General features: G+C 39.5%; 1 protein-coding gene across 1 annotated transcript; it reads left to right on the top strand.

Annotated features, from left to right (window-relative positions):
* The first annotated feature begins 62 nt into the window (after positions 1 to 62).
* On the top strand, positions 63 to 27,687 carry ergic1 (endoplasmic reticulum-golgi intermediate compartment 1). Its single transcript, XM_066716543.1, has 10 exons — positions 63 to 212; positions 10,234 to 10,295; positions 14,799 to 14,871; positions 16,679 to 16,773; positions 20,280 to 20,404; positions 21,303 to 21,407; positions 22,817 to 22,877; positions 23,539 to 23,639; positions 24,428 to 24,550; positions 25,196 to 27,687. The coding sequence occupies exons 1-10, from the start codon at positions 193 to 195 to the stop codon at positions 25,301 to 25,303; spliced, it is 873 nt and encodes a 290-aa protein (XP_066572640.1). The 5' UTR covers positions 63 to 192; the 3' UTR covers positions 25,304 to 27,687.
* Positions 27,688 to 27,705: the final 18 nt, after the last annotated feature.

The raw sequence follows: 27,705 nt of genomic DNA on the forward strand, positions 1-27,705 counted from the left end.
CTTTAAAGAGCAGCCGGAAGCGGAAGCAGAGCCCGCACTGCCAGCAGCCAATAGGGTTGTGAAAAGCGTCCTAAGCTGACGTCACCGCCGGTGTGAGCTGCCGGCAGGATTGAAGCGCAAATTGAAGCTGTGGTCCCTTTAACTCGTTTAACTTTATTTCTCTACGTTTCGTGTTAAATACATGCAAAAATCATGACTTTCGATGTCAGAAGGTGAGTACTTTTGGTGCCTGTGCACCTTCAACAACAATAATTAGACTTGCTGTCCCTGTGCAAATAAACTGGTTTATGTGGCGATTTATACAATCCCCCCATTGAGTATATTTTACAAACTTGTGCACAGAGAATGCAGTGTTTTAATTTAAAGTAACGTATTGTAAATCGTCTTTCTTGGGATTAAAACAGACAGACACACCAATGTCATAGTCATAATAATCATCATCCAATCAAAAGAAAGACGTGATTTGGTATCTTTTGACGGGGAGTAACAGCATCAGGTAGGTGCACAATAGGTGGGACATCAATTCAAGCGATCCTTGACATTTGTCGTGGAATAAAGCCTAGTTTGTATTCCCTTTGTGGACCCTTGATGCCTTAAGTATTGAAATGAAATGAAAGTATTTGATTGAATTTGAATATTGTTATGACTGCATCAGAGCCATTTCAACAAGTTTTAATATTGATCGAGGCCTTGTTTCCCTTAATTGTGTCTTCCTAGATTCCACAGGGTTGAAAGTCTCAATTAAAAAAAAAGTTATCTGTCACTAAGATACGGTTTGAATTGGCACAGAGAAGTTGACAAACGCCAAGTTCAGATTTTGCATTTGCAGATCACATGACTTGTCAAAAGTCGCAATGAATTTTAAATCTGTGATTATGCAAGTAGCATGTCAGTTGTAGAATAACTTGAGTTCTGGCGCGAAATGAAATCTCAACTTGTCTGGTTCACTTTGAATCAGATGTTACTGTGCAATTTAATTTGACAGCGTTGAAGTGATGTCTCCTGTTCAATTGAACTTCAGAAATCCCTTTGAAATGTTGAAGATATGTCTTTTTATCTTCTTCTTCTTGGCATAGCATTTTGAACCATATATGTGTAGTAAACTGCTTAGCAACGTCTTTGGGTCAGTTTTAGTTGTCACAATATATGCAAATGTGACATTTTACAGAGCTATAATAAAACCCCATCACCTGTGAGTTGCATTGCATCAGGTATTTGCTATTTTTACTCTATAGCTCATACTAACCATGCTCAGTGATTGCAAATAAGGCAGCAGTAATGATTGTACAGCTGTCCAGTGAGAGTGTGTTACTGGTGGGTGGCGATGCATTTTAGTTAAAACTAGTGTAGTCTCAGAGTACAATAAAATACAATAAAATCCTTGAGTGCACAGATATGTGATGAAGGTTTTCTTTGCAAAGAAGACATTTTCACAACCTTCCCGATCCATAATCTGTCTACCCTATGCTTTGCTGTTGTAGTAGCCATATCCAATTCTCTGAAATAAGAGGTGAATTTCATGCTGGGATCAAAGCATGCTTGATCAAAGCTCACAGGTAGTTAAGTTCTTCTCCCTCCCGGAGTGTGTGCTTATTACACAATGGTGCTAATGAAATCAGGACACGTGGCTCCAGGATGCCAACAGGAAGTAGGGATAAGCATATGTGCCACGTGTTCACTGCTTGGCTCAGGTGAAGAGTATGTTTGCTAAGACGGAAAATATTAGCTTGGGTTTATAGTGGGACACCAAGAAGGGAAAGTTTAAAAGGCCAGTTAAGCTATTCCTTGTGGAATATTGGACTAAGTATAGTCACTGTTCCTCAGCTTGCCTTTCTTCTTTGTGTGTGTTTGACTTATTTTGTTATTTGTATTTAATGGACACTGAACTGTGGGTCTTTGTGAGGCACTCTGCTTACAGTGGGGGCTTGGGGGTTCAGGAGAGGTGAGGCCCTGAAATTATTTAGACAGGCAGGACCTTTGGACTTACATTTGAATCCTTGTTCTGATGCCATGGCTGGTAGAGGCGATTTTATGTGAGACCTGCACTGGTTGATAGTTGCCCTGTGTTTGATCAGCAAATAGTTCAGAGGGAGTGGAGTGCTGATTGGACCTTGTTTGCTGTGAGGCAAGTGTAGCGGCTTTTTTTATTTTTTTATTCCATGCACATGTGGAGCAAAAATAATCAAAACGTACCAGCTAATGTGGCTCTGATCTATTTTGTGTGATTCTAAGCTTACCAAAGATTCCACTAGAAAAGCCCAGTTGAAAACCAGCAGTACCTTATTAAATGGTAGGAGATTCCCCTCTGAGAAATCAACCAGCCTTGTTTAAAGCATTTTGTTAAAACACTTTTTCTTTCCTTTTTTGGGGGAGTGGGGGTAATCCTGTAATGCAGGAGCTGTTAAGCATAAAATTAAAATATTAAAACCAACCTGGCTGGGAGAGAAGGCTGGTTTAGGCAAAGGGATTAGAGAATGCTAATAGGAATAAGTTAATCACAATATATTGGGTTTTGAACGGTCCAAAATGTTATTGAAGAACAGGCAACGACCAGAACAAAACAAAATAGCCACAGCTGAATGAAATAGTAGGCATTACCAGGTCGTTAATCCTGAAGAGCCCAGTTGTAGAGTGATTGACCTAGTTTTCATTCATGACCCACTACTGGGTAGCTCTAGTAAAGACACTTGTGTATTTATAAAAAAAAAAAAAAAAAAAAAAAGGTGTGCTTTGAAATGCTTTTACGTTCTTCAATGTTTAACGCACCAGCGGAATATCCATGTACGCAACAAATTAATCATGAAAATACAAGATGTTGTTTAGTCTGACTTTAAGAACAGCTTTCCTATGGTGTTCCTGTTGTACAGTATGACACCGTATTAGGGTAAAGTTTTGCCAGATTATTGTGCGTGTTCATTTAATCCCTTCAGACTGTGGGCATTCCTACATTATTCACACCTTCAGTCAATTACATTCGTTTTATTAGAATTTGTAGATGACTACTTGAAGGAAGAAGAATATCACAATTAGCACACGGAGGTCAGATTCACCAGACAAATGACCATATTCGTCCTGCAGATGTTCTCTACCCAGACTTTTTCTGTGCTTGTGTAGCCTTTAGCATTAATTTGCCCAGCGATCTGTTTTCTAGACCATTAGAGGCACCTGTGCTTTTCTCGTCTCATTGTGGCAGTATGTTATTAGGGGGTGGGACAGAATGCAGATCTGCATGTAGAATCTGTTCTTAAAGCTCAGAACAGGTGTTGGCTAATTAGTGCACCAGCAAGGTTAACGCACAGCTGTGGCTGTTCCGGAGCCTTTGGTAGTGGATATTTGCTGATACCTGTAGGCAGAAAATGCAGGATGACTTTTACCTGGAGCTGTGTAGGGCTGTAGCTCCAGAAAATACTTCTGCTCTTTGATTTTTTTCCGAGGTTGTCCAGCACTAGGAACAATACAAATACATAAAGGTTCTTTATTGAAACTGAATTAGGCTGACAATTAACTGGCTCAAAGGAGCAATCAATGACACAACCCTTTTTGGAGTTTGTGCAGTTGCAGCAATTCCTTGCTGTTGTGTGGCTCTACTGGGCCGATGGCATGTGACTCGATCAATTCCGGAAAGCTGGTCAACGGCATTTTTATCTGTACCCTGCAGGCTGCTCTTTTGGAGAGTTTCATGTAATCATCTGCTTCCTGAGACCCACACGCCCTTGAAACTAGAACTCCGTTCTTGTTCATACTTGTTTGTAAAATTGCAAGTAGGAAAAAGGTAAAGGTAAACGTGCAAGTGTTTCTGGGAAAGCTGTTACTCTTCCTGTCTGTGAGCTGTGATCTGTGATCTTCTGGGCTTGGCATCCTCCCTGAATGTCAGGGACCAGGAATTTTCCAATGGCTGACACTGGTATACAGTAACTATAGCAACGGCAATTTTTCCCGCATGTGTGACTCCAGTGCTTGGTTTTGACTGTCAGTGTTGATCTGTCACAGCAATATATTGAAGGAGTTCTTCATGAAAACTAAAGAAATCCGCCCTTTGACATTTCTACTCACTAGCGGAGGTAGATTTGGTCGTTGTGAATAGGTGTGATGTGAGAGGTGCCTGTCAATTTCCAACGTGAGTAACCTGCTCATGTGTTTTGCCTACTCTGGAGTGGGCAGGTAGCCCACATAGGGAAAATAAAGACCCCAATGTGTAGGTGCCAGAATTTGTGTGTCACTGAATTGAAAGCTTGCATCAATTCACAAACAAGCACCTTGCACAATCCAGGTGTGTAGGTTCAGTGTTCTTCTCTATGTCCAGTTAACCTGGGGTCACTGGGCCTTCTACACTTGCAAGACCTAGTTCCATTCCTTCAGTGAATCAAATGTGAAGCTGAACTCCAGTCCTTGACCGCTGATCTGATAACTGCCGTTTCAGTAACCAGACATAAGAACTAAGAACCAAAAAAATGTTCTTCATAGTTGCTGACTTGAGCTGTTGTGCAATACATCCTGTTTAATGATGACAGCAGGATTTGAGTACATCTTGTATACATCTTGAAGGAAACTGTTTGACCCAAATCTGCTGTTCAATGCTGTAGAAAAATGCTTCCAAAATACATTGATTTGTATAATTTAAGATGCATTAAGTAACCTAAGATATGATAACAGAATGATACAGATATTCCCTCCATCATTGTGTAAAAACATCAAAATGTTTCAAATGGGCCACATGAATGTTAGTTTACTGTAATAGTGTCTCATGGGCAGAAAACAAATTGTGTAAGACTGTTTCATGTATTATAGTAGATTGGGCATTTCTTGTTTAGTTGCTTTTTCTTGATATTTTGGGTGACCTATGTGCAGACTCTCACTTTCAATGTGTAACTAACCACTTGGAGGTCAGTTTCCTACTGGGTGGAATTGCTACATTTGGTCCCACACTTGCTTGTAGAGAACAGGACGTTCTTGTTCAAATCGATGAAAATGCAATCAACGCCTTTCGCACAATTTCAAACACTAGATGACTGGTGTGATTTCCCTGAAAACCACTTCTTCTCCTCATTAACCATGCTGTGTCAGGGTTGGGCTGGGCCATATGACCATAAAATAATATATATAAAGTTGGGCGATACAGGATACCTCTTTCTTGTTTTTCTCCAAACAAGCTACCAAATAAAACCAAAGTTATATTTAAAACACGTCTTTCTTAATGATTAAACATACAAAAATAACAAACGGTACCACTTACTAGACTGTAATGGTAAATATGATTTTTGTTTATATGACTTTAAATTAGTACATTAAATACATACAAATAACAATAAAAAATGCTGTAAAAACAATGCGCAAAATAACAAATACTTGCTGTCAAACTACATTTTGACGAAAAAGCACTGAATACACTTGATCCTTCGGAATAGATTTCCTGAAGCCCACAGAAAATGTAAAATTATATATATATATATATATATATATATATATATAATAGAGAGAGAGAGAGAGAGAGAGAGAGAGAGACGTATAGATATTATATTATTATTATTATTATTATTATTATTATTATTATATACACAAATAATGATTTGAACCACTTCACCATCTTAATAAAAAGAAAATCAAACGTTCTGTATTTTTTTACATTGCTTTCCAATTGTTAAACTTTATTCTATATATAGTGTATATTCAAACATTTAATTAAAACAGAGTAACTATTTTGTTCTTTCTCTTCCATTGCTTTTAAAAAATATAGCGTTTTAACATTCATGATCGTAATTCCACAAACCCATCTGATTGTAAAAATAACATGCAACTTTATAAGCAGTTGCATCTCCCGATTGACGACCTCAAAACTACTTGTGAAAGAAAGATTGACAAGCATTTCCTGCAAAGTGATTGACTGCTTAGAAAAATGATTGACATTTACTCCTCCCACGTTCAATAGTCTCCCGGTCTGCAGCTGTACATACTTGCATAAAAACAGCCAAAACTCAATACTCATGATACTTTATTACTGATAGTGTATTTTGCATTTCACACAAAATAATATATCGACTATATCGCAAAAACATAGTATATCGCCCAGCCCTATGGCAGGGTTTATATTTGTCACACTGCAGTGTATACATCTGGTCATAAATCCCATATGCTCTGGTGTGTGTACAGGATGTGCTGTACTCTTCAGCTGTGGAGTGTTTTTCCCAGCACAATAAGGGGATCTACTTTCAGCCAGTGAAAACTGTTTCTTCTTGTTCCATAGTGTGAGTAACAGTGCTGATGTAAGCTGTTGTGACTGTGGTATGCCAAAAAAAGAAGCGCCTAGAGCTGGGGCGTGAGACTTCAGTCCTGGGGGGGCTGCAAGTGTCTGCTCTTGGCTTCTTAATTGGTCTAATTAACTGGATAAATGTCTTGAGGAATCAACAAATTGTCAGGTATTGGTTATTAAAATATGAAGGTTCAGAGTAAATAATGATATTAATTAATTGGGAGCTGTCAGACACTGCGGTCCCCCAGGACTTGTCTGACACCCCTGGTCTAGAGCAACAGTTAAATAGATCGCCATGCATTGCCGTGTCCAGACTTGCTGTGCTATACTCCCCAGAGCCAAAATGAATTGCAACATTGGAGGTGGTACAGCTGCTTTTGCAAAGAGGGCAGCTGTGCATAGAAGGAATGTGCTGACCCTTACATTTCTTTGATGGCACCCCTGTGGCATATGGCTTTTGCTAGGTAAACTTTGCATTTAGCACTGTACGTGTTGAGGGACTTGGTGCTTCCTGTAATTCAGTGTACAGAGCCTGACCCCATTCAAAGCTGCAGCCACAAATGCACTAGAGCCGTCCCTCTTCGCCCCACAGTTCTCTCTCGTGTCTGATTGGCACTGGCTGGGCTTTTTTGTAGGGGCTTCTTTGAATAGGCCTCTATAACCCTATCTTACCTGAATGTGAATGCAGATTTCAAACGGTTCATTTTCCCAACATAAAGACTTTGTGTATTTTCTGTAATCACCTGGTAAAGATGATGAGATCCTCCAAAATTGTGGAGGGATCTTTTCAAACTAACTTTTCAAACAGGAGAGGGAAGTTCCAGAGCTGACAGGTGGCAGTGGAGATGTGCAATAGGATACGGCTCTGTTTTAAGAGCCCGGAGATTACGGCTGACATTATAAGGCCTTGCTGGTTTATTTTTGAATGGTTGTCTAGGCTACAGAGGGAAATATTGTCATAGTTACAGTGAGGGTTTCCTAATAAGCTATGCAGGCCTTGTTATGTGAGCTACAGTAAACTTGTGAATGCTGCCCTGGAGCTATAATTACAACTTTGAAGGTAGAATCCGTTTTTAATTTGTTCCTGGATTTTCATTCCTGGGTCCCACCCTTGGGCTAGATTCTTCTGCCTGTGTTGTGGTAATATTTAAACAGTAAAATAAAGGCATGGTATTGTGCTGTTTTACACACACACACACACACACACACACACACACACACACACACACACGCCATGAAAGAAAAATACTTTCACATTTGAGAATTTGTCACCCTGCCAGATTCTCCTAGTGGGACCAATTATTTTTAATGGCAATTAAAAAAACAAAACAATACATCAAACAGGCTATGAAAGTAACACTGTAATTAAACCATTAAAAATAAATACATGGATTTACAGATTTATTTTTAACTGTTGCTCCAATCTACTGTACTTTTAACGAAGAAACATCTGTGAGAGTATTTCTGTATACTCTCCTACTACTCCAAATAAAGCCTGCTTCCCCAGTTGCCCTATTTGTCTCTGGTGTTCTGGTGTGTGAGTCAGTTACTATTAGCAGGGTTAGCGTAAGTCCAGAAGGGCGGTAATGATGAAATCCATGTTTTCTGTACTTTCTGTAAACATTGTATCCACCTATTGCACAGGTCACTGTTTTTATTGCAGTGGGACAGAGAATGTGTGCAACAATGCAGAGTACAATGTGTTCCAAAAACCATTCCACTGGAAAATGATTCCCCTCTGTGTCTAGAATTGCTACATAAACTCTAAAAATACTTCTCCGTTTCCTGTTCTTAGCTGGATGTAGCCTTGACATGTGTGATTTGAAGAAACCAAGGGGAAGGTTATTTGTATAGAGTTTGTCAATTTCATTGATACTTAACTTATAATATTTAACATACACCCAAACACAAGATATTAACACAAATCTACCAAGGTGGACACCTATTAAGTTAAACAGTGACTTATTGTTTGATAATGAAATCGTAATCCTAAGACATGGACACTAGAGCTATTGACCAAAATGTATTTATTTTTGATGATAGCATTTTGGATTGTTAATTTAAAAACAAGAATGGCATGATGGACACCATTAACTAGTAGTCTACCTTCGATTTGGATGCCAGTGACATAAAAACTAACCAATTACGTCCACTGATCCTTGTTCTGGCAAATTCCACGTGTTATTTAAAATGCACATGGCACCGCTGTTATAAAATAATCTAAGTGTTTCATTCAAGTATGAAAGTAGATAGGCTAGTTATTGAAATGTTCATGATTTTTGGGTGAATTAATGACATTTTGAGATTGTGTTCATGACCACCTATTCAAGACATATGAGCACATAAATGTTGATTTATTTCACACAGCAGTGGTCTAAGAATAAATGTAAAAGGGTATTGTCAGCATGTTCACACAAAACTACCATTGGAGAGTTCTATCAAGTCTCCAGGCGGGTCGTGGGGGATGTTGGCTGAGGTTGACTAAAGCAAATTGCTAGTTATCTACAGCTTTGCAACCCATAATTGACCGTCTAACACAACTGTTTTGTCCTGGAGCTCTAAATTGTGACCCTTTTCATTGTTGTTTTGAGCTTCACACAGCTGTACCTGTACACACCCTCCTATCTTCCCATCACAATCGGATGCAATTTATTGAGGGCAGGCCTGTATTCATACCCCCAGGCAAATGGGTGGATATAATGACCTGCTCGCTGGCCACTCAAATGCTCAGCTATTAAGTGAAGATTTATGAGAAGGGAGTTTGTTGGTCTTAAATTAGATTGATGTTGCTGTCAACAGCAGAACCACGTTCTTGAGGGTATAGAACTGTCGATGTGTGTGGACCAGCCACCCATGATCCTTCATTAGTCCTAAAAAATTGTCCATTTTCTATTCGTATTCTACCTCAAACTGCTGCTTTGCAATGTGTGTTGAAATTCAGTGTAGTACAAAGCATGGTGCCGCCCCCTTTCTTGAGGTCAGTGCTGTGAGAACAGCCTGATCCAGGCAGGCAGGGAGCGCGCGAGAGGCTGGCGTTTTGTGTTTTGAAGTGTATGCTGTGGTCTGTGTGCTAGGACAGGAAGTCTCCGTGCTTCCTCTCCCTCCTTGTATTGCGTCACTCGTCATTATTTCTCTGGCAGCGCGCGATGGAAGGAATCTGAGCAGATGTGGATGTTTGGGATGGAGGGCCAGGTTGAGAGGGTGGGCCAAAATTCCCAAGAAAAGATCTTCATGCCAAAAAAGGGCAGATTTAGGAAAGGTAGTAGCACATGGGATTGAATCGTTTTGGCACTGAGCAACAGAGCATTTTAAAAACCAAATGGGTATGCTTGGCAGTCTGGCACTTTTCACTATTTTTTTTGTTTTTTTTTCTCAAACCCTCTTTATTTATGCCAGTCAATTTAGGTCAAAGAACCGTGACGGATCCTGAAAGAAGTAAAGCAACATGTGACCCACTGTCGGGTGTACTGTTTTTGTGACACCTGGGAATCTTGGTTGATTTTATTTGTGTTCATTGCCAAGCACTGTAAAATTGGATATTGGAAGCAGATTTGCAGACATTAAAGAGTATATATATATATATATATATATATATATATATATATTTTTTTTTTTGTAAAGATATTTCCTAACTACACACTGTTATCTACAAGTGTTTAAGAAAGGGCTGCAACATTTAGGCCTTCATCTCTGAACATGATCCCTGGGTCTTGCATCACATTAACCCAATCTAGAGGTCAGACGGTTTGGAAGATTTGGAAGGATTTCGGAATCATTTTTAGCAAGACTTGTACAACACCCAAAACTGAAATGTATTGCTTCAAGATTTGATTCCCTCTGGCCGGGTGATGGACATTTGCCAGCAGGAACATTCCTCGGCACTACCGTAATGCTGCTGTGCTTCATGGGAACATGGTGTACTTTTGAATGCAAGCAAACTCCGCAAGAACCCTTTGCTTACTTTTTATTTTTCTTCTGACCCACAGATTTGATGTCTACAGGAAAGTACCCAAAGACCTGACCCAGCCAACTTACACAGGAGCCTTCAGTGAGTAGTACTGTCCCATCTCAGCCCCCCTAACACACATTTGTCTTTTACCACCTTCCAATTTGTTCCTTTTTCTTAAAAGGACTAGATCTTTACTACAGTTTGTAATCGCTGATTTCTGTTCTTAAGGATGCAGTCGGTTTCTTACCTCATCATCCTACCTCTGTAGAAATGGAAACCTGTTACTAACAGTGGACCCTCTGTTTGCGATTCCTGTCCTGCCTTCGTGATTGTTTGCCATGCTGATTATTCATGGTTTAAGTATTCTGTGCTCTTGTGTCATTGTCATGGGCTTTACTTTCCCAATCTGTTGCAACTGTTCCTTCTGCATCCTTTCCATCATGGTGCTTTGCAGAGACAGGTCACCAGGGCTGCATCATCAGGTGAGTGTCTCTCTCTCACTCTCTCTCTCTCTCTCGGTTGTGATTATGAGAGGGAGTGTCTGGAGCTGGGATTGAGCTGTAATTGTGTGTCAGCATGTTTCCGAGGTGCAGAAACAGCCTCCTCCTCAGGCTGACCCAGATACTGCCAGACCACAAACATTCCTAAAGAATGGGGAAAAAATGCACGTAATGGTTTAGTTTTAATTAATTTTTTTAAAAGCAAAAATAGATTGGGATGAATTGTAATAGTAGGTCTGAGGTATCGTAAAGGGCAAAATCACACACACTTAAGTATATAATATTAGATTGATGCATCATATAAACTCACCTACATTATTATCCAGACATTTCAAATAATAATAATTTGTCTTCACACACTGACTTTAATTTGAATAAATGAGTAAATACATCTAGACTGATACACTGAACTTTTGTTAAGGTCTTTTTTTTTTCATCCAGATCTGTGACTTTGACCCACTTTGTTTCAGTTTCAAGTTGCTCAGTGCTGAGGTCACCAGTCTGAAGCCACTCCACCCTCTTATAGAAGGCCTGGCTGCTGCCGGTTGCACGAAGCTTTGCAACAGCATTTATTTGTTTTAGAGACTCTGAGACATACGCGTAGTGTTTTTCCACCATGCTGAATTTGTCAATATTTTGAAAATGCATGCTGGATATTACAAAACCAAAGAGAAACCCTTCCAAGGCCTACAGACAGCTTTATATTACCTTCCTGAAAGATTTATGCAACCTTTGAAAACTAAACTTAATTGATTTTCTTTCTCAAGAAGATGGATGTAAACTTACCATGGCAGTGTTTGATGAATACGGCCCTAAGTGTTGTGGAATAAAAATATAATGCAGTTCTGGAAGGGTTGTTGGCTAAATGGTACATGTATTAATTTGTGTTCCTGTAATGACAAATGCTTTGGTAGTTAATTAACTTTGCGATGCAAAACCATTTTCATAGCGAAACCCGAAGGCAGATGAAATTGGTTCAAGGATCTGAGGGATTAGCCAAGGGCTCCTCAGTTCTTGTATAAGGAATTTTAAGTGTGCTTGGAATGATAAAAAAAGAACTAGGGGGAAATGTAATTGATTTAAAAAGAAAGACAATTGATCTCTGACTCTTAAAAGATTAAGCATTTAAACTGATGGCAAAGTATTGACTATATTAACTGGAAATGGTGCCCTTTGTACTATTGAATAAGCAGTTTATTTTATCCTTCCATCTGTATGTTCAAGCTAGGTTTGTGTATTTTAATTCAAAATATATATTTGAAACTTTCTACTTGGGCAGATTTAAGTCTTAGGTCATAATTTAAAGGTCATGATTTGAAAACCATTTAGATGCAAGGATGTGGCAGATTTTTCCATTTCAAGCACACATCTGTTTTAATTCAGTGTCCTGTGTTTGGCCTCAGTTGTCACTTCACCTGCGTCATGCCATTGTACAGCTCAGCTCGTATGCATTACAATTGAGTATAGATATCTGTGAACTTGAGTGACCTGCCTGCTGTAAGAAACTGAAATGACGTGAATCAGAATGAGTCAAATGACAGCGTAACAGCAAGGGTGGGACCGATTGTGTCATCTTACAAATATGATTAGTACATTCAGGTGAAGCCATATCACCTGACTTCTGTGTAGTCACATGACTTCCTCAGAAACGCACATTTTCCAAGGCAGTGCCAATTGGCTTTTAGAGAAAACTGGGTTAAATTAAAGCAAAAAAAAAAAAAAAAAAAAAAAACTTGAGTGAGGGTAGATTTTAATGGTTCTCATTAAAAGAACCATCCTATCTCAACCCTGGCATATTAAAATTGAGCACACACAGATAGTGTATCATACTCTACAGTGTATAATGTAAAACTGAATAGACAAAAGCAGCAGTTTCCTGTAGCTTGACCCTGTGTGTCATTTGGGGCCTGCTGTAGCTTTTCACTTTATTTATATCACTGACATACACGTTATGGAAACCAATTATACTGTTTAAATTCTTGGGGTGTGTGTATTTTAATATGGCACAGCTGAAACCATCTTTAGGACTACTAAACATTTCCAGTGATTTGTACTATTTTCAGTTTTCGGGGGCATATTTTTCTTCTAGATTAACACCATAGCATTTTGTTTTGTTGTAGATCCCACATAACCAGTTTCACTTGCTTACTTGGACATTTTGTACTCCTTTTGTGTAACTCATAGTGTCCTAATAAAACCAACCACCTTTCTTGTTTACATGTGGAAATACACAGTTTTGACATGATGATTTCCCGTTTTTGAGTGATTATGTTAAACTGAGCGTTAAAGTGAAAATGAGTCGTACTACTTAGCTGAGGTTTTGTTTTCTGTGTTTGTTATAATCTGGTAAAATCTGGACAAAGATTGAAGCCTATTATGGGATTGAATATTTTTTTTGTTTGTTGTTAATTAACATCCCGTTCTAATGACAGCAGTGACATCATTGTTCAGGAAGGTGATGATGATGTTTTGCAGTTGTCTTCTGGAATTTGCATTGTTATTCAGTGGGTCATTCCTTGAGTCTGCATAATTGCAGGGTGTGTGTGTACTGTCAATGCCTCTGAATGTGTCTGAGTCACGAATTAGTGATTTTTCTTGGGGCTGGAAATGACCTATTGCTTGATCATTGATTGTACAAAATAACAAAGAAGGGATTTTCAAATAAGTAAGTTCTTTACAGTTAGGTCACCTATACCAGCTCTTTCCACTGCCCCACATTGCCTTGTGCTCACATTCCCACTTCACAAATACTTCACTCTTTCTCTCTCTCTACCTACTGGCCACACTACATTCCCCCTCTCTAGGTGTAGCAGGGAGTTGGCACCATTGTATGGGTTGTATTTGAGAATACAATCTCATTTGTACATGACAGCAACAAAGATGGTCTACAATTACCAACCTTTAAGACTCCAATTGAAAGTAAATGTTGAGTCTCTTGTGTTGTAGTTAAACGTTTAACAGTATTATGATTAACACTGACTATATGTGTTGTGTGTGCAAGGTAGATATTTTTCCAGCAGTACACCTAGTAGCTCAGCTTTGAAAAACAAACACATTTTTCTTTTTGTCTCATTTCTTCCCCTCATTGGCTAATAGATAAAGCATGCAGGGAGGAGACGAGGAGTTCATTTAAGTGACCAATTTAGACTTTTGGGACAGATGGAATATTTTTCTGACTCTCTTCGTAGGGACTATGTTAATAATCTCTTCTTATGTTGTGCTATGTTTATATTTTCAAATGCAATCCATCGATTCAAATACAAATGGTTGAAAATGGAGAATATCCAATACTAGTTAAATTCATATCAAAATACTTTTCAACATTTTCAAATATAGTCAATTAGGAATTTGTCAAACAGAACAATTTGTAATTGTTCAAATGCAAAATTGATCCAGGTCTTGTTGACACTGGCTCATATTCCGTTAGCTTTTCCAGTGAGCAATATGCTACCGTCTCTTCAGCCAATCACCAACCATCTCGCCACTGACTACATCTTGTGATATTTACTCAAACTGTGAGGCACCTTAAACAACCAAACATTTGGGTGAATTATAATGCTAAAGCTGTTATTCACTATTCTGTCTCTTTATTGTAAGCCCTCACATGGGGAGGTCTGTTTTTCTACTAAGTCATGACTAAGTCCTCGATTTATTTTTATTTTTTCCTTGACAATAAGGCCCGCTCAGTCATACTCCACAGAAAAACAAACGTGCCTTTTCTTTGGAATGGTTATTTGTTTACTTCACAGTAATTCTCTGTGAAGTATATAAACAACCCCCTATGTCTTAACAGTTTAGGAAACATTTGTGACTAAGTTTCCATTCGGACAATGTTACCTCAATGGAATAAACTAGTCCAGGGATCTTGTTAGGATACTATAACTGTGGAGCTGCAGGATCTCCTAAACCCTGAGCAGTCATTGTGAATCACAGTCGAATTCTCCTGTGAGTTTTGACTTTCAGAGACCTGAAAGTTTTGCTGAACATCTGGAAGATATACTTTATTCTATCGGTTGACCTGGATCAATTGTAGCCAGCCTGTGATTTTTAAGCAGGCTGTATTACGATGGTGTCTAAAACCTCCTTGTCTTCTCCCCCACAGTTTCAATCTGCTGCTGTGTCTTCATGCTCTTCCTGTTCCTGTCTGAGCTCACAGGATTCATTGCCACAGAAATGTATGTATAATCTGGGCTTGTGTGTCCTCATCATTTTGGTCCCCACCCAAGTCAAATTCATGTGCACTTTTGTAGACTAATGCCCTATTACAGATGCACCATTAACAATCGATTTCACTCTATCCTCGATTTAATTCTGATTAGCATTGTGTCATACGTTTTCCATGGAATTGGTGTCCATCTGAGCCAAACTGGTACGACGCACTTGAGCCATTACGTGGCGAGCTGCTGTTATCTCTGGCTTCAGATTAAAGATAGGAAAGTATTTTTTCCGCACACACAGACTGCTGCCTCAGTCATTATTATTTATTCTGTCTGCATAGCTGCTAAGGCCTTTAGAGTGACACAAAGTCCATTTTAAAGGATGCTTTTATTATATGTCCCTCTACAGTATTCAGTTGCAAACTAATTCTAATATTTTTTTAGTCCTTTTTATTTTTTTATTCTATGGAAATATTTTCTATGAAACAGTTGTGAAAAGGATCTTTGCCCGCTTGTGTACCATATTGGCAAAAGGCAATTCCCATTTTGAAAAGTTGTCCATTGTATCAAAATGTCACAGCGCCTTTCCATGTGTAAAGGCAAAAGGCGGCTTTAATGTGAAACTGCTGCCAATATAAGCTCCTTTTAAGTATAAATATTTACATTTGATATTTCTGGCAGCAAGGCTAAGGGGTTTGGCGAGAGCAACGTTTTATACAATTGGGAACTGTATTTTAAGCTTTGGTATGTGAATTTGGAGTTCAATCCCCAGCCCCAATTCCCCCACCTCGAATTGGAATTTGTTTTTGTCTGGCAGCTGGAAATTGACATTCTCCTTGTTATTATGAATGAAGATGCCTTTTTGTATTTCTTGGTAAACAGGTTTGAGATTTTCAACTTGTTTTTAAATTAAGAATGTAACCAAACACAAAAGTATCCTTTCCGATAAGTAGATCTAATCAAATTTAATTTAATATATATTGAATAAAACTGTAACTTTAACTTTGATGTGATGTCAGAAACTTGCCGAATCCCATGCATAGACGCACACTAAAATGAAGTCTGTGCCAGCAATAACACTGCAAAGGATGCTCAAAATGTATTAGCTGTGATCTCCCCACATGTTGGTGATGAACTGGCTATGAGCAATGTGGACCATTTTAGATTTGTGATGTTAGGCATTTAACTTACCTAATGCTTGGACCCAATTCAATAAAAGCAAAACGAATGACTGCATTTCCGTCTTTTCTAATGGATGTTTCAAATGACACAGGCGAAGACATGTAATTCAGTCACACCAGTGGTTTCACATTATTCTTTTGGACACAAATGCCCCACAATATAGTGCTGTAGAGTCTTTCTCTTCAGGTGGATGTCTCGAGGCATACAAATAGCTTGTTAGATATGTATAACGTCTTTCACAAAGTTGTGCCAAGCTCTGCCTTATCGTGGGCGTTGGGATCTTCTTGTTTGGTCGACCCAAGGACATATTAGAATTAGACTGAATTGCTTAATGATGGCAATTGAACTTGTTCCCCATGACTCAAGCCACTTAAATGCTTTTGGCCAACTGGTTTTGTACTGGTCTCAAAATGCAGAGCTCCCTGTACTCTCAGGTGGGATGAGGAGAGTTAAAACCTGATGTACCTTGAGCTTCTCAAGCTTGTCTCCTGGATTCTTCGAACACAGGTCTTGGAAAGTCCAGCTTTGTCCATGTATCAGAGATGGAAGCCCCGTTGGTGCATCAATGGCATGGCAGAATACTTGGAACTCTACTTAGCATAGCATTTTGAATACTTTGTTGACCTTTCCTTTTTGTTTGCAGAGTAAATGAACTGTATGTGGATGACCCAGATAAGGACAGTGGGGGGAAGATAGATGTGAGTTTAAACATCAGTTTGCCAAACTTGAACTGTGATCGTGAGTATATATAAATATATCTATTGTTCCTATTCACTCTTTTATTCATTCGTCTTTTTCCATTGCCTCTATCTGTTGTTTTTTTGCTGTAAAAGAGACACCAGCATATGTGTTCATGGACAACTGCAACACTGACCTAGATTGCTTTGATGTATGCTCTCCATGTATTTATTTATGTTTGAAATGATCTACTTGTTAAAGGTCATAGACAAGACTACTAGCAGATCCAGCAGTACTGTAAGCACTGAAAGCATCTAAGCCCTAAATCAGGCCTAGGGTGTACTAGGGTGGTCTTCCAAGAACTGCCTGCAAGCAATGCCCATTTGTTTTCTCTGTTGTGGACTAAATCTTGCTAGAAACTAAGCTCTGAGATCTTGTAAGCGAGGCCACTGAACGGTGATCCTAGTGTCCCAGATGTTTATTCATGTTCACACACGTGTTCCTCTTTTCCCACTTCATCTGCTCTGCACTGTATCCTTCCTACTAAGCAGTTTTCTGTGTCAGGCTACTGGATTCGAGTCAAATTCTGCAGGGCCAAGATGAGCGATCGTGCATTTTCTCACTCATTACCCAGGCTAGAAAATATGCTCCGGGGGGGGGGAAGTGTAATTGTTGATATTTAACACACCCATACAGGCTGTAAGATTGGCAAGCAAATGTCCTGACTTTGTAAAGTGTAAAACTTGGCTGAATTTCATATGATCTTAATTGAGTCAACAGGAAGTTTTACAGAAAATGTGAAACCACCTTATATGTGGGTCTGATCTGATCATACTTGTCTTTCATTAGATCATAATCTATTCTAGATTCTCCCTCAAACCTTTCAATTTAAATAAACCTTACCTGCTTGTCCGGAATCATAAAGTGATTTAATATTATGTTTTTTTTAAAGATGTCCATTCTGGAGAAAAAATTTAATGGGTTTCCATATGTAAATGAAAGGTTCCTGAATCTGGCTCTTCCTGAAAGTAGAGAGGATTGTCATAGTGTAACCTGTGCCAGGGGTCAAATGGTCCCTCTGACCTTTTTGGTACTTTAAACAAGTGCTTTGTAGAATCATTCAATCTTTTTTTTTTTTTTTTTTTTTTAACATAATATTGATTTGTTTAATGATCTCAACTTAACCAAAACCCCCAAATCACTTAAATACTTTACTATTGTATTGCTTGAGTTCATACCAAGGATAAATTGACAAACCCAATGAGGTCAATACAACCTGCAGATAGATTTGCGTAACTCGCTTATTTAATTGACTGAGCCCACTTCCGTTAAGACAAACGCACTATGAAATCCTTCCATATAAGTGAAATTGTATTATTTCATACATGGAGATGGTGGGGTTGCATCACATCCAACCAACGCAACCAACATTACCACATTGTTGCCAGCGAGTGGGCCTCCAGCCGTCAGAGTAACAAAAGATCCAGGCGACCTTTGCAATTTTGTGAAGTACCAGACATGGGCTGGTTTCCGCTGTAGTCGCCTGGAAAGTGAACGTTGGGCATCAGTGTTGCTAGATTTGCCTTTTCAGGTTACATACATTTCCTCTTGCGAGACCATCTTGGGATAGACCACGTTTCACTCGGAAGCTAAGAAATGTATAATATGCTTTGAAGTTAATTTCTCTACACTGCCTATCAATATGTGTGTCAATGTTTATCATGTAATCCTCTAGCAGGTTTTTCTCCATTAATACATCTATTTTGTCCAAATTTAATTTTATGTGGAAAGCAACAAGTATACCCGTTTTAACTCTGTACCTTACATTTAAATACAATAATAGCTGCCACATAATGTTTTAAAAATTCCAATACAACAAAGTATCACAATCATTGGAAAGTTAATTACACCTCAGATCAATTTCCAATCTGTAAGGCCACAAATATAACATGCAAGGAAAGGGTTGAATTATGACTATTTGTTTTTGTTGTTTCTTTTATTACCAAGACTAATGCTTGGAAATCACTCAGTGATTGCAGCAATATACTTGCACCCAGGCAGAACAGTGGCTTAATTCAGGAACAAGTCAGAGCTGAATTCCCTCTTTCCTGCCTGCTCCTCTTTCATATTAAGAGTCCATTTCTTTCAGATACTTTACCCTTCTGATTATCGGGTCAAAATACTTTGGGGTGTGATTTTCCACCATGTGCGTCCTGCCCACCTAATTAACTTAATATAGAGCTAGCAGTTTGCCTACAGTGGAAAGTGATGGCCTTTGTTTTTCCACGCTGCTCTTTCTGATTCGATAGGTACCGCCCTGAAGAGGATTTATGAGTGTCAGGAAGAAGATATGAGAAAAAGTCAATCCTGATTACAGTCACTTGTTTAAATCAAGAGTGCTGTTATGTGTGCTGCTCTTAGATCTTAACAGTGCTCCAGTATGCTGGAACTGCTAGGTCTGTATATTCCGTAGTTTCCTTGACTTACTTGACTAACATTTTCTTCCCTCCCCTCTTTCACTATAAGGTATTAACCTTTGTTTCAAAGTACATCATGCCTGTGCGAAAGAAATATGAGTGGCTCCCTAAAAACCTTTGTTTTCAGGAAACCGTCATGGTGAAAACATTTTTTTCTAAAAGAATAGCTATTAAATTCAATCGGGTCTTATGTTTTAAGAGTGTTGAAAGGCTCTCCCCATGCTTGGCAAAATAATGAACACGGTACATAGCCTGTGTCTGTTATGTTCACTTGATTGTTATTATGTTTTTTTGTTCCTCAGTATATCTGTCACCGTCTTATATTTTAACTTTCATGAATGGTATTTTTATTTTTGTATTTTATGTAATGAAAATCATCACAATAAGCGAGATCAGGCTATTTTGTTTCTCCTTAATTGCCTTCTGTCCGGAAGACCTGAAATAGTATCCAATTCACTGCAGCTGTTATGTTCTGGCATTCAGGCATGGGTATCCTCTCATCTTAACTCTCAAAGTACCCCCCTGTCTTCTGTTTTTGGCTCCAGCTGAGCACTTATGACCTGAACTATTTCAGTTGATGAACAGGTGACAATAATTTAAAATATCCAATTATGAGTTTTTTCCGGTTAATGGTAGTTTAGAGCTGAGCTGGAACCAGAAGAGATGGTGGTACCTCAGGACCAGAGTTACAGGCACTAGATGTTCAACACTGTGCAGTACAAGAGGTTAAATGCTCCCCTATGAGAAGTGAATATTTTTTTTAGTTTTTTTGTGCCAACAAGGTGCCATAAATAGCACTTGACTGATGCTTTGGTGAACACACACTGAGATGTTTATACTCTGTGTCTGGGACGGGACATATTTTTGAACTTGATATGTGAACTTTTTCTGCTTTCTAAAGTGCTCCATTGAAGAGTGTTGCATTAGGAGATAAAGATGTTTGCTTAGAATATCTCTGCCTGTTATTTCCAGGATGTGTTGATTGTGGTAGATATCTACAACCAAACTGGAATGTATTTCTAGTAGAGTGAGAGTACAGTTTTATTTTTTCTAATTTCAGTTTTTTTATTTTTCCCCCCTTCCCTGCAGTCGTTGGGTTAGATATTCAAGATGAGATGGGGAGACATGAAGTTGGCCACATTGACAACTCCATGAAAGTCCCCCTGAACAATGGCTACGGCTGCCGATTTGAAGGGAAATTCAGCATAAACAAAGTAAGGGTCTATGTGTGGATCAGTCTGAATCGCCTTCCCAAGAGGGTAGGAATGTTGGCAGCCAATAAACACATTGTGTGGCAGGCAGTCAGAGCCCTAAAAAAATGTTTGATTCAGTTTATGATTCAGTATTTTCAGTTTATGATTCAGTACTTAAGTTGGAAGTAATGTAGGGTTCACAGGATATTGTTTTTCAAAAACAGTCACTGCCATGTCAATTTTTCTAATGCTAAAAGTCTTACTAGTTCAAAACATGCAGTTTCACACTACACAACCCACACAATACTGGAATGGTGACAAGAAATGACATACTTTAAGGAAAAGGCAGTAAGATAAATATGTTAATGAAATGCCTGTCTTATGGACAGTGCTGTGTATATTGGTTTGGATACTTTAATAGGAAACAGAACTTTCAACAGAACTTTGCAACGTTCTACACTAACAACCAGGAAATGGATTGTTTTATTTTCTTTGTCTACAGAATGTTTCCATAGTACCCAGTGCTGGGCCTGAATTTTGTCACTGCAGGGTTTGATATAACTGGCTTCTGATTGTAGTTCATAACTATAGCCAGAGCCTGTGCATTTATAGACCTCATCTTCTTGCCAGGAGCTGAATGCTTGAATCGAATTGCTCACAGCTAAATCATCTTCCAGAGAATTCTCCATTAAATTGAAACAGATGACCATACGTCAGGGTTCTGTTTAATGTGCTCCTGTGCTGGACAGTGGTGTATTGTTAAACCTGTATTCATTTATATATATTTGTTTTAATTATTATTATATTTGGTTGTGTGTTGTAATACAATTGTGTTCATGGGGGAAGAACAGCATTGTTGCTTACACTGACTCATACAGTCCCATTGTCTCTAATGCCTGTGTTTGGTGCACTGTTGCAGGTACCTGGCAACTTTCATGTATCCACACACAGTGCCACAGCCCAGCCCCAGAATCCGGACATGACCCATGTCATCCACAAACTGGCCTTCGGGGAAAAGCTACAGGTATCGTTTTGAAATGTGTAGGCCTATGTTTTGTGATAACTAAGTCGCCCAGAATGTGTGTGATGGCACCACAGATGACTAATGTTAAAATGTTTATTTTGAAGCCTCCAGAATTTTGAAATTGCAGGAGACAACGTGGTTTTCTTAGAATTATTTGTGTTGTGATTTACATAAAACACAATCTGCTGCCATGTGATGGGTTGATATGACCATAAACATGTTTGGGTGAATAACTTTTTTGGCATAAAAACCCCCAAAAAAACTACTTATTATGGGACGTTAAAGAAATCTGGTAGAGCTAATAAAGTGACTTTCAATTTATTATGTTTTATTCCTGTGTAAAATGCGTTTCCCAGCTGCGAATGAACACCCAACTCATGAAATATACAGACGGGTGACAAATTAAAGGAAAATCCTGAATAAAATAGTATAGGAACATAATGAATGCAGATGCCTCCAAACAGGTGTACTGCATGATGCAATTAAACAATTAACATCCTACCATGCTCTGTGGCATGTATACAAATCCTAAGCAGGCCCAGTTGACCCCAATTTTGGATCAAGCTGGTAAGAGGAAAGGATCTAAGTGCCTTTGAAAGAGGGTTCATTATCGTGGCACGAATGGCAGGAGCTTCCGTCTCAACTGGCTAGTGCTCTCGACAAGTGGGCGAGTGCATGTGTGGGACACCAAGAGAACGGTACAGGCCTGACTGCTGGACCCCTACAGTGAGGGGGTCCGGAGGCTCTGTTATGCTGTGGGGGGCATTTTCCTGGCATGGTTTGGGTCCACTTGTCCCCTTAGAGGGAAAAGTCACTTCAAATCATGACAAGTTATTCTGAGTGATCACCTTTATCCTATGGTGAAACATTTCTATCCTGATGGGAGTGGTCTCTTCCAGGATGACAGTGCCCCCATCCACAGGGCACGAGGGCTCACTGAATGGTGTGATGAGTATGAAAATGATGAGACTCATATGCTATGGCCTTCGCAGTCACCAGATCTCATCCCAGTTGAACACCTATGGGAGATGTTGGACCGACGTATTAGACAGCGCTCTCCACCACCATCATCAAAACCCCAAATGAGGGAATATCTTTTGGAAGAATGGTGTTCATCCCTCCAGTAGAGTTCAGAGACTCGTAGAATCTGTGCCAAGAGCAGTGAAGCTGTTCTGGGGCTCGTGGTGCCCAACACCTTACTGAGACACTTTGTTGGTTTTTCCTTTAATTTGTCACCTGTCTGTATATGTGTATATTTACACACAAAAAATATTATTTAGTTGATGTGGTGAAAGCATGATTAGTGGATTCATTGCAATTAAATTCCCATGTGGGCTAATAGGATTAAATGTAGCTAAAGTTTAAGTTTTATTTTTTTTTAACTGTTTTGTATGTCATCTTGACTGCAGGTTGAGAACGTTCAGGGGGCCTTCAACGCATTAGGCGGAGCTGACCGACTGGAATCTAACCGTAAGTACTGTAGTAACTGTAGGTTATGGTGGCCCAATTTCCTGCCATAAAATGCCCCCACGTGGGATACGCCAGGCTTGAGTCCAAAACCAGGGTGGAGACCGAACCTGATGAGTGTGTATGTAGGCAGATGAAGTCAGGTCTGAAGTCATCTTAACCTAGAAATGAGAACTCTTCCTCCCAGGAGCCACACACCCAAAAGAAGAGTCATTATGCTCAGAGAAATGCATCTGAAACGGTTCAGCTGGTGTAAGAGTCAAAGGGTTTCCGTTTGAAATGAGCCACCTAGTGGTTGAATTTGAAAGGTTACAGGATAAGAATCCAACAGCCCAAGCACTAGGGTATTTCTCATTTTGGGACCTAGCTCTCCTTCACAATAACACACAGGATTAGGTCATGAAAACATTATAGTTTGAGAACTTGAACACTTTAAGCTAAATGTTACCACTTACAGGCTAGTGTTTTTTTAAGCATTGTTGATTGCACAAGATTGTCTGTTTAGAAAGGTGGTTGATGTTTGAGGAATTGTTGGGAGACTAGATAGTCCTGGGTTCCAACATCTGCTCTTCATCTGAGGGGTCTCCTGTCAATTGAGTTGCACTGTAGCATAAAGATCCATACTCTGCTACAGGATTCTTACGTCATGGTCCTCTCTCCACAGCACTGGCTTCCCACGACTACATACTGAAGATTGTGCCCACTGTGTATGAGGATATGACTGGAAAACAGAGATTCTCTTACCAGTACACCGTAGCCAACAAGGTAATGGACACTATTGTTGATTTTGACCTTACCTTCATCACTGCAGAGTACTGCCAACACTTCGATACCTTTCAGGGCATTCTACATGACTTTATCTCCATGATATAGAACACTTGCTTGATCTGTTTATATACAAAGCAGATCAACTCTGGGGCAGTACTAGTTACTCATGTGTCTCAAACATTTTATTGATCTTCATTTAATCATAAACAAAAAGATAGTGTCTTGCTTAAGTCTCGGTTGAGTTTAGATTTGATTTTTCTGTCACCTATGCATTGAAAGAAACCTTTTTAGCAATATGCTGTATATTCCAAAATATATTTTCAAGAAGACATTTTAGCATTGAAAGATGAACCGGATTTTTTTACTCTTTAACTGGCCTTGGCCTAGTCACCAATGCTGGGTTCACACTAGCCTACCCGCCTGGTTTGGTTCAGAAAGTTCGGCTCACATTTACACTATAGACAGGCGAGCCGAGCCATTGTAAGTGAGGCAATAGCTGTCCATGGATAACTTAGTATCTTCAGTTCATATTACTAGCATGTGTACCAGGCTCAGTTCGTTTGCCTAGACACCACCTGCAAGGGGTGCATTTAGTCATCCTATAATCGGCATGGTTACACAAGAACACCAGGGTTACTAAGAACTACATGGAATGGAGGGGTTATAGACTCTTACACGGAACGGCGTGTAATCTACGCTGCGTACGTGATGGGACTGTTTGCCCAATTCAAATCCAAATGAATGCCTCTTGCGTGTGCCTAATTAGCCCTGTCACCTTCTGGCAGGAGTACGTGGCTTACAGTCACACCGGACGCATTATCCCAGCTATCTGGTTCCGCTACGACCTGAGCCCCATCACGGTGAAATACACGGAGAGACGACAGCCCTTCTACCGCTTCATCACCACGGTGAGTCACGCTGTGTACACAGGAGTAAGAGACACCCGTCAGAGACACGCACACGCAGAGCGGAGAGCAGGGCGCCACTTTCAAAGGAACAGGCGTTGACAACTGTGGATTGAGTTTGTTCATTAATAAGCGCGGTTAAAATTAAGATGGAGGCATATATGTGGGCGGCCTTGAACTGTAAACCTACGGCCTTTTAAAGCTGAACATCCGTGAATTGCTTTTATTCCAGCTGCTTAATTAGACCTTGGAAAAATATCTAAACCATTTTTTGGTTGTTATAATTCCAGAAACGTTTTTTTTAGATTTACAACTTTTGATGTTTATTGAAGTCTATATTTTCATTTGAAGAGGGGATAGAACGGTGAACAGCAAGATATTTTGCGGTTTATGACGAGGTGCCTGCTGGCTGTACTGTTACCTAGCACCTGGGCTTCCTGTACGCTCGGTTTCCATGGGAAAGGCTGGGGAGTCTGGGATTTTCTTTTCTTGCATAAAATAGGCCTCCCGTGATGACTCTTTACAACTGTGGGAGTTCGATTTTCACGGTAGTTGACACTTTGGCAGCTTAAAATGAAATATGTGATTGCTTACTTTGCTGAAACCCATTCCATAAGTGCTGAAACTCCTTGCCTCCCCCACCTGCAGATCTGTGCCATCATCGGAGGGACGTTCACAGTAGCTGGCATCATTGACTCCTGCATATTCACGGCCTCCGAGGCCTGGAAAAAGATCCAGCTGGGGAAGATGTCCTGAGACTGCATTGCTGTGAGTGCCCCTGCAGGAGGCGCCCACTAGCTCAACACAAAGAGATTTGCCCTTATTAATTTATACCATTGGGACCTAGCAGGCCAATCTCCCATTATGCGCATTTCTATTCCCTTGCAAAAAAAGACCGAACGAGAAAAAAAAAAAAGTCTATACATGTTTTTATTTTTTTAAAGTCATTGTATCTCGTCCTCAGTGCGTTTCATTGTCAGTCTCTCAGAGGTTAAAAAAACAACGAATGCCAACACACTGCAGCCTTCAATCAGTCTACCTACTGCGTTACTGATGTTTGTCCCTCTCATTGGTATTGCATGACTATAGATGTAAATGTGACGCTAAAGATAACTGGGCACATTTTAGTTAACGTAGTGGGACAATTTTCCTCAGAGTTCTCTAGCTTGTCTCAATAGTGGTAGAATCCAGGGCATCAAATATATAAAGACTTGACTTCACACTACATTGCTGGCTACCATAAGAGTTCTCCATTAGTGTGTGTTGCCTGGTTCCATCACCCCAGAACTCTGAGATCGATCGTGGCGAAGGCAAAGGGCTACTGCATAACCAAACGGGTAGGACAAGCTGTAGTGAAGTGAGCTGATGGAAGCAACACTGAGACCCACCCCCCCCAATCATTTTGTCACTGTATTAAATGTAGGAATTTAAAGCCAAATGGCTCCATTGCATGACAATTTATAAAATGGTGCTGAGGAATCCATTTTAGCGTTTTCTTTTTTTTCTTTTACAGAATCATACCATTTTATACACAGCGATCGCATCCATACATCTACTTTCCTCCCGTAGTAATCTATACACTACAGTGTTGATTTATGGCAAATTGTTTCGAGGGTGATGGCTTAATTATGTAAATTCATTCTCAAGGCGTTCCGGACATGATCTTTTGATTTGATATTTTGGTTTTGATTGGTACCAACAGCAAGACACTGCTGCCATTCACTGATAAAAACCGGGATGTGTTTGTGTGCCTTCATGCGAGCACTGTGATTACAATTGAATTGAACTGGAACATCGGAGTCAAATTATTGGGATTTATATATATCTCCACTCCAGCAAGCCATCTATGTCACCCAAACTTTGTATATATGTTGCCAATCTAAGTAAGAACAGAACTGTGCTATATATAAAAATGTTAATTACAATACGGTTTTGCAGTGGGTGTAAATGGTACAAATCTACAATGAGAGTTATTTGTGATTTACCGGTTGATCTTGCCCATGTATTGAAAGTATTTTGGTTCCCAATTTAAAGTGGACACCAATCTGTTCAATATGCCTTAATAGAATAGATTTTTGCTTTTGGTGGTCAATGGGAAAACCTGCACGCCTTTTTCCCTGCATACTTAGGACATACTGACAAAATGAAGGTTTCTGGAGGAGTCCATTGCATTTCTTTTATAGTTGAGTGAGGGAAAGCCCGGTTATCATTTCCGAAGCATACAACTATATGATCCTTCGATTTTCATTCAGCGATACGAACCAAAACAGTTATCTGGTGCCAAACCTTGGAATAGCAAGTATGTGCCATTGTCCTGACCAGTGCAGGCCAGACAACCCTGTTAATCCGTACTGTAAAGAGATCCTCCTGCCCATTTTGAATATCCCGATTACTGCGTTTACGTTTCTGATGGCGGAGATTTTTTTTTTCTGATCACACTACATCCACAAAACTTAATGCTTTTGTTTTTTTCTTGTGTTTTGAGCTGCTAGCCCTGTTCAGAATCTGTCCATGTGGTTTTGGAGTTTGTGGTGATTCCATTTCTGCCCAGGCCTACCAAGCATTTCATTTGCAGGCTTTGAGCACTATCGCATCCAAGAAGGCGCTAATGAAAAACCACCTTTTAATGGAAATTCATGAGACATTCCGACGTCATTTGTAAATATTCTTTTAATTGGGTAACAAGTGTTTTTTTCCACACGTATATAATTGTTGCAACGTGACAGATTTTCCGGCTGTAATTGAAGGTGTGGGATATGGGGATGGGCAGCATCCAGCATCCTGTGCAAAGAAATGTGCAAAATTTCACTGCCAAAAAACTACTTTTTATCATAGTTGAATGTTCCAGAATCTTTAATCCTAAACTCCAGACGCTACAGCAACCCATGGAAACTCATGCCCTGTTATTGTCAATCAAACTAATTATTGCATTCTCATCTTGGATTATATTGATTGTTTTTCCTAAATCCCATTTGTTGAATGGTTTTATTTTTTAAGAACACTGTTAATGATTTCTCTGTAATGAATTTGTTTGGTCTCATCCTCAGTGTTATGTCTCCTTATGAAGTTTTGTTACAAATGTTGAATAGGATTTTTGTTACATTTTTTGGGAGGAATAAGAAAAGTTTTCAACTGGACAATTTGTGGTCTTTTATTGA

Source organism: Amia ocellicauda, chromosome 11 (genome assembly GCF_036373705.1).
Source record: "Amia ocellicauda isolate fAmiCal2 chromosome 11, fAmiCal2.hap1, whole genome shotgun sequence".
NCBI classification, from domain to species: Eukaryota; Metazoa; Chordata; class Actinopteri; order Amiiformes; family Amiidae; genus Amia; species Amia ocellicauda.